Raw genomic sequence first — 17,986 nt, forward strand, 5'->3', positions numbered from 1 at the left:
GCTTTATTAGATCGAGGGAGGCCAAACAATAGAGACTTTTAGTACAGCGTACACAGACACACGCAAAGGAATAGCGCACGCCAAAAATATCGTGACAGGCACTGCGCATGCGCTATACGATAGCCGAGACCGAACTCTTTCGTACGATAGGCCAGCGTACGCTGAAACTTGAGTTTATCGTACGCAGCCCTCACGTACGATGGGAGATCAGCGTTGACAAGATGGCGGCGTCCAGGCCGCCCACTTCAGAGTGAATTTGTCTTCGTTACCACGTTTTTGTGCGCGCTGGCGCCTATAAATGGCACACGGGGTTTTCGCTTTGCCTCGTGTAGCATTTAGCACAAATAATTAGCGAATAATTACCTCTATTTTTTATTTTGCACTGCGGCAGCGCAGTCCTTAAGCCTGACGAGTAGCGTTGCTTTGTTGGTATGGCAACGCCATGAAGTGAATCGTCTTGGCTTGACTGCTTACACGCGTGTATCCGTAAAAATATGCTTGGCAGTACGGGGCTGAAAGGAGGCCGTTATGCACCATGATGGCAATACAAGGTAAAAGTCGTCAGCGCAGGAATACCAGCGTTAGGGAGTACAACAAAACTGCCACAGCAAAGAAACTGGCTCCGGTGCGACTTGGCTAGGTTTGGCTTGCGAGTAAAAAAAAAAAGCCCGAATATGTTTTTTTATTCTAAACCTAGATGTCGCCACTGTAGTTTGCGTTCGCGCTTTCGTACGGCCAACTAAAAGCGCCGATGCCACACACGGAATAGCGTCCCATAATTTTCTAGCGTTTATCGTACGAAAGCATCCATACGCTATACTAAAAGTCTCTAATGTCTTTAGAGCACCTTTGTCAGGGTATACGAAGACGACAACATCCGAAGCACAGCACAGCTAATATTTTTGCCTTGGCCTGGATTTGAAACCCACTGATGGTGAATTTTCTTCCTGTTTCTTTTTAGCAGTTACTCAAAAAAAAGCTCCACAGCCACCCCGGCGAAACCCAAGGACACAGGTATTGATGCTTGTGCATTAAAAGAAAACCTAAATGCTGGAAATCAAAGAAAAGCTATAACTGGCAGTACCACAGGTAGCCAGTTATGTTTCGGTCTCACTGTTAGCGGCTAAGAGCTTTGCATGTCCACGCTATCAGAGACTCAGTTATATGTTTATCATATAAGAACGATCTACATAAATCGAGTGGAGCTGCCATACAGGCATGTTCCTGGCTGTTGGGAAAGAAAAAGAAGGTTGGAAAAAGTCAAATTCTGTCAAACATCATGGCTGACAGAAAAAAAAGCATGGCATCTGCCACGAAATCGGGGCACATTTTTATCAAGCCGGTGCGGCCTGAGGCGGCACTGCATCGAAGGATCTACAAGTTCGAGAAAAGTGTCCTGCCCCACGCGTGAGAGCGCGTAGCTTTGTATGCGTCAGCGTCACCCTCTTTCTCCTCACCCAGCGAGGACGGTGATTCATCACTCCGGAAGATGTCAGCTGTCTCTAGAACGTTCGAGGGCATCTGACCAATGATGACGCGCGGTTCAACAGGAGGAAAAGGGAACGCTTCAACAAGTGAAGCTAAGTGTGTGTGCGCGCTAGCCTTGGCGTGTCTTAGCAGACAGACGTGGCAAGCTCTATTTCAGGAGGGCGCAGCGCTTTTGTAAGTCAGTCAGTCAGTGATTGCGGCGTGTTCACAAGTGCTACAGCTAGATTCCCGGGAATCACCCGCTGCTGGCAAGCCATAGACCTGCGAGAAAGCAGTGCTCGTCTTGCATGGTGGCCACATCGTGATTCTCGAGGCGTTGGACTGCAACAGTGCCCGGTAAACAATTTGGTGTTTGTTTATTTGACTCACTCGTGTATTGTTCTGTATTGCAAGTCTCTGTGTTATTGAATACGTCTTTATTGCATGCTTAGCGTTGTTTTGCTGTGAACCTCTCGTCTGTACATTTTAAGTTATCGTGTGTATTCCTCTGTATCGTCTCTTGCTGTGTATAAAGTGTGTTTTGTTCGTTACTTCTGATACTGACCCTTACTCAGGCTTGAACCGGCGAAAGCTGGGCACCAAACGGCCGCCCCCTTCTGCCTCTACAAGGTAGTTGCATTCCAGCTGAGCTTGCCACGCAAGTCGAGGGCATCTCCTTTGCAACCGGAACGGCTACCCCCACTCACTCTAACGGTGTCTGGGTGTGTGCGCACCGTTAAGGCCGCATCGTTAACAATCCTTCTATTATTAACGGGTGACAGCATCTCACAGTATTCAAACCATGGAAATACAGAGCATCGCCCAATTGCTTAAAAGTTCCATGTCATGCCAAACTCTAGCACTGCTTGCATTATTTTTACCTGTGTTACGCAGCTGCCCCTTTTCACAGTTCAATATTTTTTCAAATGTTGAGAATGTGGACACTGCCTGTGAGCGCGCTCAATCTTTTCCTCACCATTAGGACATCTTTCATCGATATCCTGCATCTTTAATAATTATCAGAGTTTGCAGAGAAACCTCAAAATATCCCAAATTTCCAATCTTCACTGTTCAGCGACCCATCTCAGAATGCACTCAATTCTTGCTGCACACACAGCTACCTTGCACATCAATTTGTGGCACAGTGAGAAAGAGGGAAAAACTTTATTTTCGCCAGTTTAATAACATTCTTAAGCTGCTGCTCCTTGGCTACATATGGCGGACAGGAAGAGTCCCCAACCTTTGGTGACACCTCCAAAGTTCAGATAATGATGTGCAGCTGTACCACGGAGTCTGAGCTGGACACCACAACTTCCCAGTTCCCAAAAAGCTGTTTAGGTGTTCAATTTAGCTTCAAGTGTGCCCAGAGAACAGCAACTCCAAGAATTCACTTTTGAGTAAGCCTTTTACAGGCGCTAACGCTCAAGGAGACTTTGAGCAAACATCAACTCTGTTGACAACTACAACTGCCAAGGAAACGGAAGAAACTGCCCATAACAAACCCCATACTATTAGTATTTTTTTCAGCCAAACTGAACTGTTTCACCCTTTGCAGGCTTTGAAAATGCCTGTACTAAGCAGTTTCTACTCATCAATTGTGACGGTGGCTCATCAGTTGCTGCTCCGGTAACTTCACACACTGCCAACACTCTGCCTTATAGCAATACTATACCAAGATGCTTATTGGCGTCAGTAAAAGTTCTTGTTGGGCTAGTTGGCTTGAATCTTGTAATGTCATGGCAGGTTATGTGCAAAAGAGGACGATACAAAGACTGAAGACACGACAGGACGAGTGCTCCTGTCGTCGTGCCATCCTTCTTTTGTGCATAACCTGTCATGGCATGCTTACTGGCGCTTGAACATTGTTGCTATTCTGCCATCCCAGTTGCCTCAGCCCTCAAAAGCATTGCGCGCTCCCCTGTGCTGTGGTTTTATTGCAATAGCAATACTGCGCCAGGTTTCGAGCCGTCGCGTATCCCCAGCGGACACCCGAGCCGAGCAATCGCTTCTGCCGAGCTCCGCCAGGCGGCACCGTCGGCGCGCCACGTTAAAGCCCCGCTGCTGCCTCGAACAGATCGTTCGCCGTTGCTTCGGCCTCCCCATGACTGCTTTGCTATGCAGGCTGCTAAAGAGAGGTGTTGACGACAAGCTGCGGCAAGGAAGCGACAACGTGCACAAGAGATAGTGGAAGAACGTGAAGGATGTCGTGCTAAGCGTCGTGCACAAGATGAAGCTCGGCGACTACATTCTAGTTCTCCGAGTGCTTCCACCTCGTCGGCTACTGATGAACACATGACTGCTCAGGAACGCCGCAATGCCACCAAGCGAAGACAGCGGGCTGAAGAATCGCCGGAAGAACAGTCGTAACCATTGTGTGTCATGTGTTACTCTATAGCCAAACTATCGAACCACACATGCTACGCCCCAAGCGAACACACAAGCGTAGCCATACGGCAACTGCCAACGCAATTCACCAGGCTTAACCAGAGCTAAGCCACGGCCAATTTCTTTTTTTAGGTGCAGGCCAGCGTTAACCATGCAAACTATGCTATCAAGCTCGGGAAAGGCACCTATGGCTGGTGGAAACAAAACGATGATGCGGCCAGCAGTAGCTTCAATTTCAGCTGCCATCAGAAGTCACTGTTCACTGTTTGAGAGCAATCACGGAGCCTGCGCTTATGTCATTGCTTGTGGCATTTTTCACTCATGGCATCATGGCGAGAATCTGAATTGCAGTAACGGGTAAAAAAAAACCTCTTCAACTTCGAATCAAATTACCTCAGCAATAAATGGGTTTTTTTCTGCCAACAAGCTGCAACAATGGCACGAATGGGTTGCTACCAAATTTTGCTGCAATAAAAATTTAGATACAGCTGTCCTCAGTGCCCCTTTAAGTGGCGAAAAACTGAGAGATGTTCAAAACATATGGGTGACTACCAGTGGTGCTTTAGACCACAAGTACAACGTATTCAAACAACAAAAACGCCTGTAGCCATTCATAAAGGCAGGCATCTCAATGACCATGGATGAAAACATCTAGGGTCACTGACCGCTTGTCAAAAATAGTCAGTTGCCGTTTCGGAACCCCTACGGGTTCCTTGTTCACAAACAATGTCCGATACGTCAACTGTTTTTGACAAGTGGTCAGTGACCCTAGATTTTTTTTCAACCATTCTACTACCTGACCAGACGGCGTTCTGTCAAACCTTGGATTGCATCTCAAAGACCAGTTCAGAGTGGAGATGTCTCTAACCTATGACAATGTGTCCAAGCCACCATTGACTGGTCCGCTGCCAATATGTTGCAGCAGACCTAGGGCCAAATTTTAGAAGTCTCCTTACCTCAGAGAGGAGCAGCTTCCTAAGGTCCATTTTAAATATGCCCAAATGAAGTGGCGCTCTGTGAGGCACATTTAAAAGTTCACCGAAGGACGGATTACCGCTCTGAAGGCACCCTCATTTGAGGTAAGGAGCCTTCTAAAATTTGGCCCTTATATCTTACAATGAGCCAATATTCTCCCTTCGGAAAACAAGGAGCTCCAAAACCATCTTTGTAGTGTTTGCCCAGTTAGTTTTATTTTTGTTCTCTTCTTAAGAAGTTCCCTTTGTTATCAGCAGTTCTCTTAGAATGTTCGCATGAATTGCTCACTAGATTATCAGCAGTTCTCTTAGAATGTTCACATGAACTGCTCACTAGCTTGAACCCATGCACTGCAATGGCATGGCCACCCTTGATGAATGACGCTGAGATTCTGACATACAGTAAGAGCTAGCTAGTTCAAACAGCATAGGGGCAATGGCGCAGTTCAAATTAGCTAATGAACTATGGTAACTAATGAAAGAGAACAGAAGAGGCAGTACACTTTGTGCCTAGGCTATGCGCCCAGGCCACCAAGGTACAATAGTAAATTGTTCGAATTATCAATGGTGAAACCCAACTCCGTTTGGATTGACGAGCTGCTCTATATACTTGTGATTCAGTGCAGCATCAACAGCCCAATGTTGCAGGGTTTGAACAGCCTGAAAATTCAATTTAAGCAAGTTCAAATTACACAGCCTCTAACGCATTCCAGAATACTTGTGCACGCCAATTCAGGACTTTAAAACTAGCGCCAGGGGAAAAAGAAAAGGGGCAGGAGAAAAAGAGGGAGCAATGAGTGCTCACCGAGAAGGCGATCTTTCCCAGGATGCTCTCAGGGATGGTCTTTCCCAGGCTGAACACCTTGTGGTAGAACTTGTCCAGGGAAGTGTCCATCACCTCCATGCAGATCCACACATCACCCTGCATATGTGACGGACATGTTTCGTCTTCTCACTGCAAGGGCCACGGGGGTGCATAGCTGTTCACTTCTCAGAACAGTGCCACATCCACTGGTGTGCATGGAGACACTGAGGTCCATCAATGCTCTATGTCTCATGCTGCAAAATTACATTTACTGTTCACGCCGTGTGTTTTAATGCAGCAGAGTTCTTCACTTGGTGAACAGCTCGTCAGGAGGTCACAAGAATGACAATGCACTTGAAGTCATAGTTAGACCTAACAGAAATTACAATGCTACACCTGGTCATAACATCTAATCACAGTGTCCTAGCCAAGTATGGCAGATGAAAACTGCCTTGCCCGCTATTAACGAACATGTGTTGTATAACATATGTTAAGAAATTCCAATGTATTTGTAATATTACTACCATTTTGCAAACATACCATGCTCTTTTCAGGGAGATCCTCTCCCTCTTTATTTCTACAACAATATTAAGACCTGCACAAAATCCAGCGAGCCTTTTCACTTGTTCTCCCTTTGACCGGCACAAAGTAACAAACAGCACTCGCTTCTACTTAAAGCATGCAGTCCAGTCACTGTGCATTACAGAGAACTGAGAAAATGCCAACAAGTGGCCATGAATCTTATACAGTCAAGCCCACATATAACAACACCAGTTAGAACATTGTGCCTGATATAACAGCTAGAGCGACACCACCAGCTTAACCGTGTTTTCTACGGTAAAATAAACAGGCTTTAACAGTGAATTATAGGCGTGGTTTAGCAACTGTGATTTAAGCGTCCATGCTTTTTGTTTACTTTAGAATTGGATCTCATTGACCATGTTTAACTGTTTTAACAGGTTATGCGCTGTACCAATTGAAGCGCACATATGTGGAGCTGGCAGAGCCAACCGATGGCTCAAGCCAGTGTCGCAAACATGAAAATACCCTATGACCATGTACACGTAGAAATGTCCGAGGAGACAGGGATGTTTACTTGCTGTGGCATCACAGAAGAGGAGATGGAAATTTTCTAGCTTTCCCTTGTGTAAAAGCAGAGCAGAAAGATAGAGGAAGTCTCTTTTGCTGGAACAGAGCACTATTAAAGTTTCTAAGGGTGGGTTGCATGTACAGAGTGTTGATGCATCGCTGCGCAGGGCACGTCCATCAGTCAGTGATGTGTGCGCACTTTGTGAGCATGTTTTTCTTTTTTTCCCCTTCTCTGCCGTCTCTGATCCTTCTGTCCTGTAAACTCATCAGATCATCAAGAACTGCTTCTTAAAAGCGGACTTTGTTTGGGATGCAAGTGACAGGAACGTACATAAACCTCCCGCCGATGTAATGACAGCAGTGCCCTGGTCAACGGTGAACGGTTATGAAGACAATGTATTGGGACTCGAAATTTATGCGTGTTCTTGCAAGCTGCCTTCCTGTCATTAAATTCTCTGAAGTTAGTCATGTTCTTTTTTTTTTTTTGCATAACCCTATTACAGCAATTACACTTCCGTGGTACTTCAATATTGTTATAAGAGAGTTTGACTGCATTTCATGGCATCTCTTCTTACTGGAGAGGCCAACAGAAGGGACCAGGAATGCGTACCTCTCGGAACAGCGCCCCATAGAACTGCACCGTGTTGGGGTAGTCACTGGTGCGCATGGAGACGTCAAGGTCCATCAACAGGCGTTTCTGCTCCTGGTTGCACTCGGTGAAGGTGATCCTCTGCGCAAAGGCAATGAAAGGAATAAAAAGGAAGGAAGTGTGACTCACTGCTCACAAGCACATATTCACACAGACACGCAGCCATTGTGAAGCAGCACTCGAGCCTTGGTATTTCCCACGGTAGATGCCGAGGCTCTCTGACCCTCCTTACACTCCCTATAGTACACTCCCTATAAAAATCCAGAAGCAGATGCACACCGATCACAATGTGTTTGTTGAAGCACACCACTCACCCAGCGTGACTCCTTGAAAAGCAGGCACCTGCAGATCATGCACTCACACTACGTCAAACTTCATTCTGGTATAGTGTTACAAAGTATAACCCCTCTATATACAGAAGTTGCCGAGATGAGCATAAATCTGTACTGCGTCTGCCGACAGTGATAGCATGGCTGCTTGCTTAGCACGTGAACTTTAATTTGGAAAGGAAAAGCATAAAATACCCTCTTTTCCTAGCTTTAATTATCCCAATTTGTACTAATGGTTTATTTCCAGCTACCACATTTTAGATTTCATCTGGGTCTTCTAGAGTCCAGTAACTGCACGAATGTAATGAGAGGCAAAAACGCATTTGAAAATGCAAGCTTTGTGTGAATATGCCGTCTTCCACAGGCTCATTGTGATTTACAAAACAAGTGCGACATAACTGAGCATAGCAAAGCTTCATGTTGTGACAATTTGCCCTTTTCCCCGCCTTCCGTACAATTCTCTCCCCTTTTGCTGCCTTCCCTTCCTCAGTGGCCCATGCTGCCTTCTTTCCGCCTTCATGGCCGTCTTTTCTTTGCCCCCATCACGTATGCACACCATACCTTTCCTTAAAACGTTTAGGCTCCAAAGGCTTTGAGAAGTTAGTTACTTCACCATAAATGGTCTGTTGCACATACGTGAGTGCCACGATGTCAGCATTCTATGGGGAAGTACATATACTGTCTTTGCCACACAATTTTTATTATAGCCATCGCTTGAACACTTGACACTCAGTTTCAAGTGGGCCTTCAGATGGACAACACATTGGACAACACATTGGCCTTTAAGAAATGAAACAATCAATCCTTCACTGGTTTCCACCGAATCAGCGTGGCAGGACACTGTGAGCTTTCGGTCAGCTTGCAATACACATGTAGTTGTCTCTTGTAGAGAAAAGAAAAAAATGAAAGTAGACAGAGCTTCACAAATTAACAGGAACTAAAGTGAAACGCAACTATGCACAAAGCCCTACCAGTAATAGCCTCCAGCAAAGCAAGTTAAATGACTACCAGTTCAGTTCCACAGTACAGTGATTTCAGCCAGCATGCTCACAAATTTAGGATAACTGCTTAGAAAAAGGCCTATACCAATAACTGATTTGATCAGCTTTTTACAAGTGCTTAGTTGAGCGGAAAAAAGAGATAAAGGCTGTCCTTCTCACTGTAACATTAAAACAGGATTCGAAGATACTTTAGCAAGTCAAATAAGCAGTTCCGACAACTATATGACATCATAGCCAAGGATAGTTGTTTTATGTTCACTACACCCAAAATGTTTATTCACAATATTGGAGCAGGGCTCAAAACAAAGCCTGGTGAGCCTTGTGCCTAAGTTTGCACTTACCAGTTTACAAATTAAAAAAAAAAAAAAACAATAAACATAGATACTGTCAAATTCTCATTATTTGAACTCAAAGGAGATTAATACCTATATGATCAAATTATGTGTAGTTAAATTAGGAGAGATTTCTATAGCACTAGATGCTGAAAAGAGCAAATTACCAGTTTAAAGAAACTGGCAGCTTGAATTACCTTAGTCAAAGAAATTTGAATCTACTACATAAAACTTGACCTTTGGAACGCACTCGATCAAAAAAAGAAAACAGAAGGCACAAAAATATAAATACAGGATTCTGACCTCACAATCCTAGCTGCAGATGGTTGCAGGCTAGTTTTCACATCTTATAACTAATACAGTGCAAGCACACTTATAATGGCTGCAGTTATACTAAAAACTCCCTTATTATGAATGAGTGTGGTGCTATCATCAAAATATGTATTACAGTTATGGCACTGCGTCTTAGATAAAATGAACAACAGTGGCTGCACCACTCAGTTATGATGAATTGGGTGGACCCGTAGACTCACCACCACAGTCGAAAGACACGTGCTTGCTTGCCACCAATGTGGGAACCAAAGAGCACTTCCGAACTCCCGTACCCCCCCTCCCCCCACCCCCTTTCCAAACAAAGTGCCGACCCTCACGTACTAGCTACAAGGTTAATAAAGCGCATAGTCAGGAAGCAAAAAGAGTGGTAAGCATAAGAAAGGGGCAGCATTGAAAGGGGAAGAGGGTCGCACAGCAGGTTACCAGTCAGTACCACTCACCTGAGTCTGAATACTAGTCATGAGGTATGCATAGAAAGCAGACAAGTAGGCAGTGCACTCTGAACACAGGTGGGCTGTGGTAGCTTTGCCACTGCTTCGTGACCGAAAACCTGAAGCGGCGGATGGCGACCTACCATCACATACTGCGAATGCCTCAATTGTTGTTGCTATTATTGTGCTCGTAAATCGGCTGATCCCCAGAAAGTGTCCCGGGCATATGATATTACTGGAGAGCTTAGAAAGAGGCTTGGCAGTGTCTGCCTTGAAGTAACAGACGTCCATATGCAACTTTTCAAAGCAATAAATGTCACTTCTGTCGAACTTATAACTGTTTTTTTTTTTGGCTGAAGTAGGACCAGTTCACTTACTACGAACCAACGAATGGAATTCATGCTATCGTCAATTTCATTATAAGTAGGCTCTACTGTATTTATCTTATATTCGTAAATAAAAGACAAAGATGACCTTATCTGCAGGGCCTTTAGAACTATTGGTTCGGTTCCCAATTCCTCTTCCAAACTCTAAGGAGCTGTCCCATTGGCAGCTCCTGCCAGCTCGCCCATGTCACGTGGTGTCACACAACCCACCAACCAATCAGTGCATCGCCGTGTCAAGTGCCAACTACAACTGCCCGTGATCTTTTGCTCACAGCACCAACAACGCTGGCGCTGGAATTTTTGCTGAATGGGAGCATTACTACCTCTGTAATGCTAAAAGAGCCCTGCCAGAAAGCTGAGCTATCAGTATAAATTCTGCTGTGAGGCAATATCTGGCACATAACAAGCCTGAGAAATAGTTGTTGAGCATCCAATGGCAAAAGGTTACAACCACAAGTTCTCGTTTTCTACAACCAAGGTCAGCTTAGGAGCAGAACCGACCTTCACCTGACATGTTTGCTGCAAGTGGCCAGGGTAGCCAGAATTCACACCACTGCAGCATTCCTAAAACTGCTGAAAGCAGCTATGCTCATTACTAAATCTCTAATTGCAACCTGAATTTCAGCTGCAATAGCTAAAAAGCTATTAGAAATTAACCAGGAAACTAATTACATCAATCTTGCTTTCTGACATCTGCCATTACAATATTAAGTGCAATGACATCTTTACACTGCAGCAACCCATTTAAAAAAAAATTACTGGAGGGCTCACCTGAAACACCCAGCACATTTCTCTTTCCGATTGAACGAAGCGTCTAAGGCAGGACGGGAATTTCATCGCTGCCCGACGATTCTCACCTTGACAGCCATGATGGTGTTGCTCGGTATATGGAGCATCTTCTCAACAACACCGTATGCGCCACGCCCCAGTTCTTGGATGACCTGGAGGTCATCTGTGGACACCTCAATCTCCTGACCTTCAACAACGAGCTTGGCATGGGAATCCAGGTTGCGTGGAGGGGTCCTGCGCACAATGTAAAGGCGTCACACGAGGCACACGTGTCCCAACGGAAGACTCCGATTTAAAAACGATTACAGTCCGATACAACTGCGCTTGCGAGAGTGCCTGCTCTGACAGACGGCCTTGGAGTAGGTGCTACTCTTAGGCGTAATGAAGTGAACGGCAGCACAAAGATAATAGGTCTGCGCAACTGGCTAGAGGGATTCCCTTGAGGAATATCTGCTGCTCCATTCTGCAGCTGTTTCCAACTATAGCTTTTGCAGTTGACACACGATCTAGTGCCTGAATGCTGGGCAAGGCATTCAGTATTAGCACGTGACGTGACATCCAAAGCAGTGCCTCACTGCTGCATAAGGCATCTGATGACATTGCTGCATCACTGCCGGTTCTATACCAAATGCAAAAAGTAGAGTGTGTTTTACAATACTTCATGTCATGGCAGTGAGTGTTGTTACTATCATTTTCAACTGCAGTAACGATAGTATCTGTCCTGTCAAAATATTGTTAGAAGCTTCATCTTTCCTGCCTGTGGGTCCTTGCCACCCAATGTATATCAAAGGTCAGCAATAATTTGAGAAACTGAATTGAAAGTACTCTGTGATGTTTTACACATTTTACACATTTGCTTCATAGTAACCTGAAGAACAGTTCACAATATTATCAAGTAAGCAAATAACATAGAGGGGCCAACAAGAGAGGGCAGAGTAGGAAGGTAGCTATGAGAAATTTGTGGCAGCATATCCATTTCTGCACTCAGAACACTGACCATGACAGGGGCTTTTGCACAGATTTTTCCAACTGTGCCCAACTTCATCTCTTCAGCCAACCAATCACTGCTGAAGGTAGCGTGCTTGGTTATGATCATCTCAAAATTTCTTCTAGAACTGTACTTGAATGGGCTTATTTTTCCCAATGAAAGTTTTAGTCAGGCTAGCATGATACTAGTTAGTTCATCATAGTGAACACAGTAAAACAGTGCAAAACAAGTGAACAGGTGAAGAAAGCGCTTAAAACAAGGTGGCCTGCATTTTTTAATGCAGAGGCATGATGAACCACATTCTTAAATTTCGCCGGGATGGCCGTGAAACCTCATTCCTGCAAATGCTCAGAAGAAACCTACCACTAATGGGTTTCAAACCCCGGCCAAGGCAAAGAGATCAACTTCATTGGACACTGTGTTCGACCACTTCACCACCTTGGTAACCAGTTTCTTCATTTTTTCATGTGTAAAGCAGCCAATGTTTCATGCTGCACTTCAAATGTGGTCTGCATCTCCTCTAACAATGTTCTTCCGTGCTGCACTTAAGATGTTATCATCTTCGTCTCCTCGGACAAAGTCGCCCTAAAGGCTTCCTACAGCCTAATAAAAGCGTAACGCATCCGTTAAATACTTGCCTATACATGGCAAGATGTTACAAAACAAAGCCAAACAAGGAAAATATTAGCTAAAGAAGTGCAAAAATTTTGCCTTGAGACACGTATCCATGCTTATCCAAGCTAAATCAGCCCTTAACATATATTTTTCTCTCTTTTTTTTTTTTTGCATTTTCTTCCCTTGCTTGTCTCTGGCCCCACTTTAATGCCTTATGGGGAAAAGAAAGGCACCCGTGTGCTGTGCGATGTCAGTGCACGTTAAAGAACTCGAGGTGGTCGAAATTTCCGGAGTCCTCCACTACGGCGCCTCTCATAGCCTGAGTTGCTTTGGGACGTTAAACCCTACAAACCAACCAACCAATTTTAATGCCTTAATCCTCCTCACCGAAGTGGCACCAAGCTGGAAACACATGTACGCTTTTTGTTGCAGCAGAAGCACAGAACCCTTTTAATAAGCAAACAGTTCCAGTTCAAGCAGCATGTTTTTGTTGTTGTAGTCTCACGCTTGTGTTGCACAAAGTTATGCAAGTTAATACGGCACCCAAGGGAGGGGGGTCACCGTGGAGAAGGGAGTAAGTTGCGGGGAGCAGACATCTGAGGGGTCGACAGTCTAAGAAAATGAGGTCACAAAGTTTTGCAAGGACAGGGTGAGCTGAGCCTGTTGCAGGAGAGGACTAAGTGGAGGGGAAAGGGAGAGGCCTCCGTCATGCAGAGGGCCTGGCTGGGCTGATGATAAACGTGCAATAGTGCTGCCTGAAGCAAGAGAAAGTGCAAGGCTTAAAGGTGTCTTTGCAGGCAAACTAACTGGATGACAATTGGCAAACAGCACTACTAGCTACCCTGATATGCCCTGCACTACCCTGATAATGCATGCAGTCACAAGCAAAGCTGCACCCTGGCCTTGAACCTTGGAACCATGTGCAGCAGTGATGTAGAAAAGAGGAGGACGACATGAAGAATGGCCATACTGTTCGAGCTATACTCGAGCCCAAGGCGTAGGATGACATGCTGGCACACTGATTCATACCGTTATGATTCGTGACTAGCTATGAAAAAAAGAACACCGTGCACAAAAGTCAGAAAGGTAAAGCATTCCACCTCACCCTCTGTTCTGATGATTTTGGTTGGGTTCAGGCATGATGATCTTCCCCAATGTCTTCTTTCCAGCTGGAAGACAGACAGAAAAAAATGAGAAACAGCACTTCAATAATACACGCTTACATTAAGCATATCTGCACTCGTCCCCAAACAAATTTAGAGCAAAAAGAAAGGCTGCAGCGGCTCACATGCATGATAGGTGTACAGATGGCTAGGAGACCTTAAAAGTCTCGTCAATGCAAACAACCAATGCATTTTCCGAACAAAAGCAAACACAAATGGCCCACCTCTGTGGTCATTCCCTCCGACAACCTGCCCATGTGCACCGAATAAAACGCACACCTCAATCAAGCAAAGCACAATGTTATCTGTGTCTGACAAATGCAGTAAAACGCAACAGCTTTTCACACTAGCCGAGAACTTCGTAGTTGTCATGCGGCAGTCGAGTGATATGACGCCTCAACCCAGGCTTCGAACCGATGCCAATTAAGGCTGTTATTCTGCCTCATTATCCAAAGCAAACAGACGCAGAGCAAACATATGTGCACCCACAGCCAACAGAAGATGTGCTAACAGGTGACACAAGGGGATCAAAAAAAGAAAGCAAACAAATGTCAACCCAGATAACGATATCAGCCACAAGGGAACCTCTGGCTCCACTATCTATGGGTGAGCCAACAGCCAAACATTCTTGTCGCACCTTTACAGCCTCCTAAAGACCCCCTCTGGACAATAAAACACCCCACAGCATGAGCTTATAAAACTAAAGTGATTGTTGCTAAGTTCAAATGATACGCAAGGAGAGTGTTAAAAAAAAACTTGTAAACCTGCAAACTGGGAAAAAAAAAACTTTCTCACAATGCAGAACCAAACAGAAACTGTTGACAAGATTGTCTGTGTAGAGCCTCTGAATTCCAGGCAGGGTGCTTTCCTCAAGAATATTTCACCAAGTTTATAGATGCTGCAAGACCCTATGGACTGTTTAGAGAAACTTCTGGAAGGGCTAGGCCATAGAAGTACCGATTACATCTGCAGTTCATGGGGTCTTTAATTTTTGTCAACAGGAAAGTACAAAAACCCACTTCCTCGCCTCAGTAAAGAACAGTGAACTAGCTCAAGACCTAAGACTCAAGATATCATAGCAGCTAGTTTGAGATTATACGTGGTGCTTCACAGTTACAGCAAGATGCCAAGTTATGCACTTTTGAATGCCTGGGAGCCAGACACCTCAATGAAATAAGAGAACGCTAAGCTGGTCATGAGCCTTCATGGCAAATTCATGTTTCAGAAAGCCCCTGCTAACAGCAACCACCTAGAAAAACAAGCAGAAAACCAAATACTTACTAGAAGTTTTACACAGACAGGTTCTTGTCACCATGTTACAAGAAACGCCATGTTCTAGTTAGATGCACGCACAGTCCAATAATAAATCAGCCAGTGTAGCTAAACAACCTCATGGGAGTCTGCTTCTTTTTAATTCCTTTAACCAGTGTGTGTCTCAGCATGGTATTTTTTTCATCCTTTTAAACAGTAAAAAAAAAAGCCCCCCTCACACTTACTTCCGCATGTTTTGTGTGAAATAACTGTCAATGAGGCCGAGAAAATTGTCACTGAATGAACTAATTCCTGTTTCGTGCTATAATGGTGGAATATGCACTGCGAGGCATCACATCATAAAATAAGTCACCAGAAGTGAGCCACACTGCAGCCTTGACTCGGCTATTTCGACACTTCTCATATTTATCGTACTGCTACTCACTGGCCACTCTAAGAATATTTAGGATGCCAAGTATGCATGTTACCCAAAGACAATAAACAAGGTGCAGTCCATGAGCTCGCTTGTCCCAAAATTGCCAACTGTCATATTGCAAAAAAGAAAACTGTGATCTTGCTGAACAGACTGTTCTAGGAGAAATCTACACATACAGTACATTTATATTCTCCGTATCAGGTATGCATTCTGTATATATATGGTACTTAATATGTATGGCAGCAGGCAAAGAACTCCAGAGCCCCAGCACTTTCCTTAACCACTATCATAGCCAGAAAGCTCAGCCTTCAAAGAGTGGGATAGCTGCTCTTGCACAATTGCAAATGAGACAAAGCGGCATCTGTAATCGCTCTGCAGCTCACTATCAACACCACTTAAACATGTTGTCAAAGCTACTTATGAATCATACAAAATTAGCAATGAAACATGTGCAGCTGATGCTATTCTAGGCTCCAGAGGCAGTTACAAAATGGCACAGAGTGGAAATCTGAATGGAGGAAGACCATGGTGGCACTGCACACCCCAACAATGCATCATGTGTTACAAATGGTACAAAGTTTAGAGAAGAATTAAAAAAGATTCTGGTTAAGTGCCCGTGTGGCTGCAAGCATTTCAGCATGATTCGTGTCTATTGTAAGTGCACTTATTGACAAGGCACTTTTCATCCGTTAAGTGGATTTGCTAACAGGATTTGGCTGTTTGTGTTGCTTAACGTTTAGTGACTGCCAGGAAAGAACCCCGTCGGGGATGAAATAAGCATTTCATGTGTACATGTCACCTGCAACTTTAGAGCATTATACAAGACTTTCCATAAACATAAAATAAACCCCAATCACTCACTTCTGTTCCTTTGTGCCCTCACGGCATGGCAGTGTGATAGATGACGGAGAATGTGCTGAGCAATACGCGTCACAAAAGAAAAGGCGAATGGCATTCGCCCACGGAGGGTTCATTGTAAGTGACAAATGAGCTGCTGCAAGATTTTAACAAGGCACTCTCCCGACACACCCCTTATGTGGCTTGAGAACTTCACTGACTCGTCTCACTTTTGTTGCTAATTATGATTTGGCGCTTGACAAAGAAGCGATGGTTACTTTTTTTTTTTTTTCTTTTTCAGCGCAGAATTGTTTATGCATTGAGTAGAGTCTAATCAACTTGAGCCTACCAGCAATAGCGACAATGGATAAGTGAACGCTTGTATTAAAGGTGAGCGATCTCAGATACCCTTTTCGCGGCTCAGGGCAGCGACTTCAAACAGTCGCCGCAGTACAAGCCGCGCAAGTCTCGGCTTGCGTTCAGATATCGTGATTACGGTACGGCCGCCCTCGCGCAGCACTATCGAGAGACCCACCTAATCTCTTCGACATAGTGTTGAATTTTCGGCGGGGAACGCGAGAAAGGCGTTCCTTGCAGATACCGATGATGGGGAGGTGAGGATACCGCAGTTCCCCTTCTACGACGACGTCCCAGGAAGGAGAACGAATGGACACTGCACACGACGTTGGACGAGAAGCACACGTCGTCACAGCGTTAATACTATTCAGGGCACGTAAGGAAGCGCTCTCGCACTCACGGGCGGCTCGTTTCAGAACGGACGAGGCGCGCACAAGGAATGCGCGACGGCTCACACGCTACCGCTAGCACGGCACACGCGCGCGTTTTGGAGTCCACGATCGACACGTTTTTGTATTTGTTCTCTCTCCCTCTCTCCACCAGTTTACGGTGGGAACGATCCGCACCAACGACCTCCACAACTTCTTTCGTACTCCCACCGACGAAATACGTACGACGAGATGGAGCACCAGGCCACAGCGCCAAAAGCTCGCCGACTGAAATCACACGCAGAATCGAAGCCGATCTACCTCTCTAATTAGGCTTAAAAATCCGGTGCACCACCTCCACTTCTTCCACCACTCGTGCCGAAAACTGCCCGCTGCAGCGGCGGCGCCGTCAGCTATGCGACAAGCCCGGTTCCGTCAGTGCTTCGTGGTCAGCTGTCCCGTCGAGTATTCCGCGGCGCGAAGAGAGTCGGCGACCGAGTTACGACCAGCGATCCTCCGATGGCCATTTCTTCTTTCGGGGAGCGTCGGGAGAGCGAGCGCTACGGCGCAGCACTCTGGCTCTCCATTCCCACCACTGCCGTCACCACAGGCTGCAGCGCTACTACGCTAGGGCACACACACACACGCACACCGTCGTAGTTGCGAAGGGCGCGACGTTGGGTTGAGTTGTGAAGTGCCGGCACGTCTCGGGATCACGGACAGTTGCCGCTCGCCGCCTCCGGCTGCCTACTCGTTTTGAGCTTTTCCTCGTTCTTATCCGATGCTCTGCGCCGGCGCTTCAGCGGTTAGTCAGTCAGCATGATTCACGCACGGACCACAGCAGCCGGCGAAACGCGACCGCAAAACCGTGACGGAAAGAGAAGATCCGACGACGCATTTGGCCCTCACACGAGGGCAGCACGTGTTCAAAATTGGTCCTTTGTTTCGGTAGTTTCGTTTTCGAAAAATTGATGAGTTATTTTATATTCCTGTAAATTACG

General features: G+C 45.5%; 1 protein-coding gene across 1 annotated transcript in view; it reads right to left on the minus strand.

Moving 5' to 3' along the window:
- lic (dual specificity mitogen-activated protein kinase kinase lic) overlaps positions 1-17,880 on the minus strand; it is a 43,452-nt gene extending 25,572 nt beyond the window's left edge. Inside the window, exons 1-5 of the mRNA XM_084603653.1 lie at positions 16,796-17,880; positions 13,679-13,742; positions 11,039-11,204; positions 7,331-7,450; positions 5,632-5,748 (exon numbers count right to left, since the gene is read on the minus strand). Coding sequence (XP_084459779.1) covers positions 5,632-5,748; positions 7,331-7,450; positions 11,039-11,204; positions 13,679-13,742; positions 16,796-16,811 — 483 coding nt within the window. The 5' untranslated portion in view covers positions 16,812-17,880. The remainder of the gene's footprint in view (positions 1-5,631; positions 5,749-7,330; positions 7,451-11,038; positions 11,205-13,678; positions 13,743-16,795) is intronic.
- Between the last annotated feature and the right edge of the window lie 106 nt (positions 17,881-17,986).

Source organism: Amblyomma maculatum, chromosome 5, assembly GCF_055883805.1.
Source record: "Amblyomma maculatum isolate TAMU_Amacu chromosome 5, ASM5588380v1, whole genome shotgun sequence".
Taxonomy (NCBI): Eukaryota; Metazoa; Arthropoda; class Arachnida; order Ixodida; family Ixodidae; genus Amblyomma; species Amblyomma maculatum.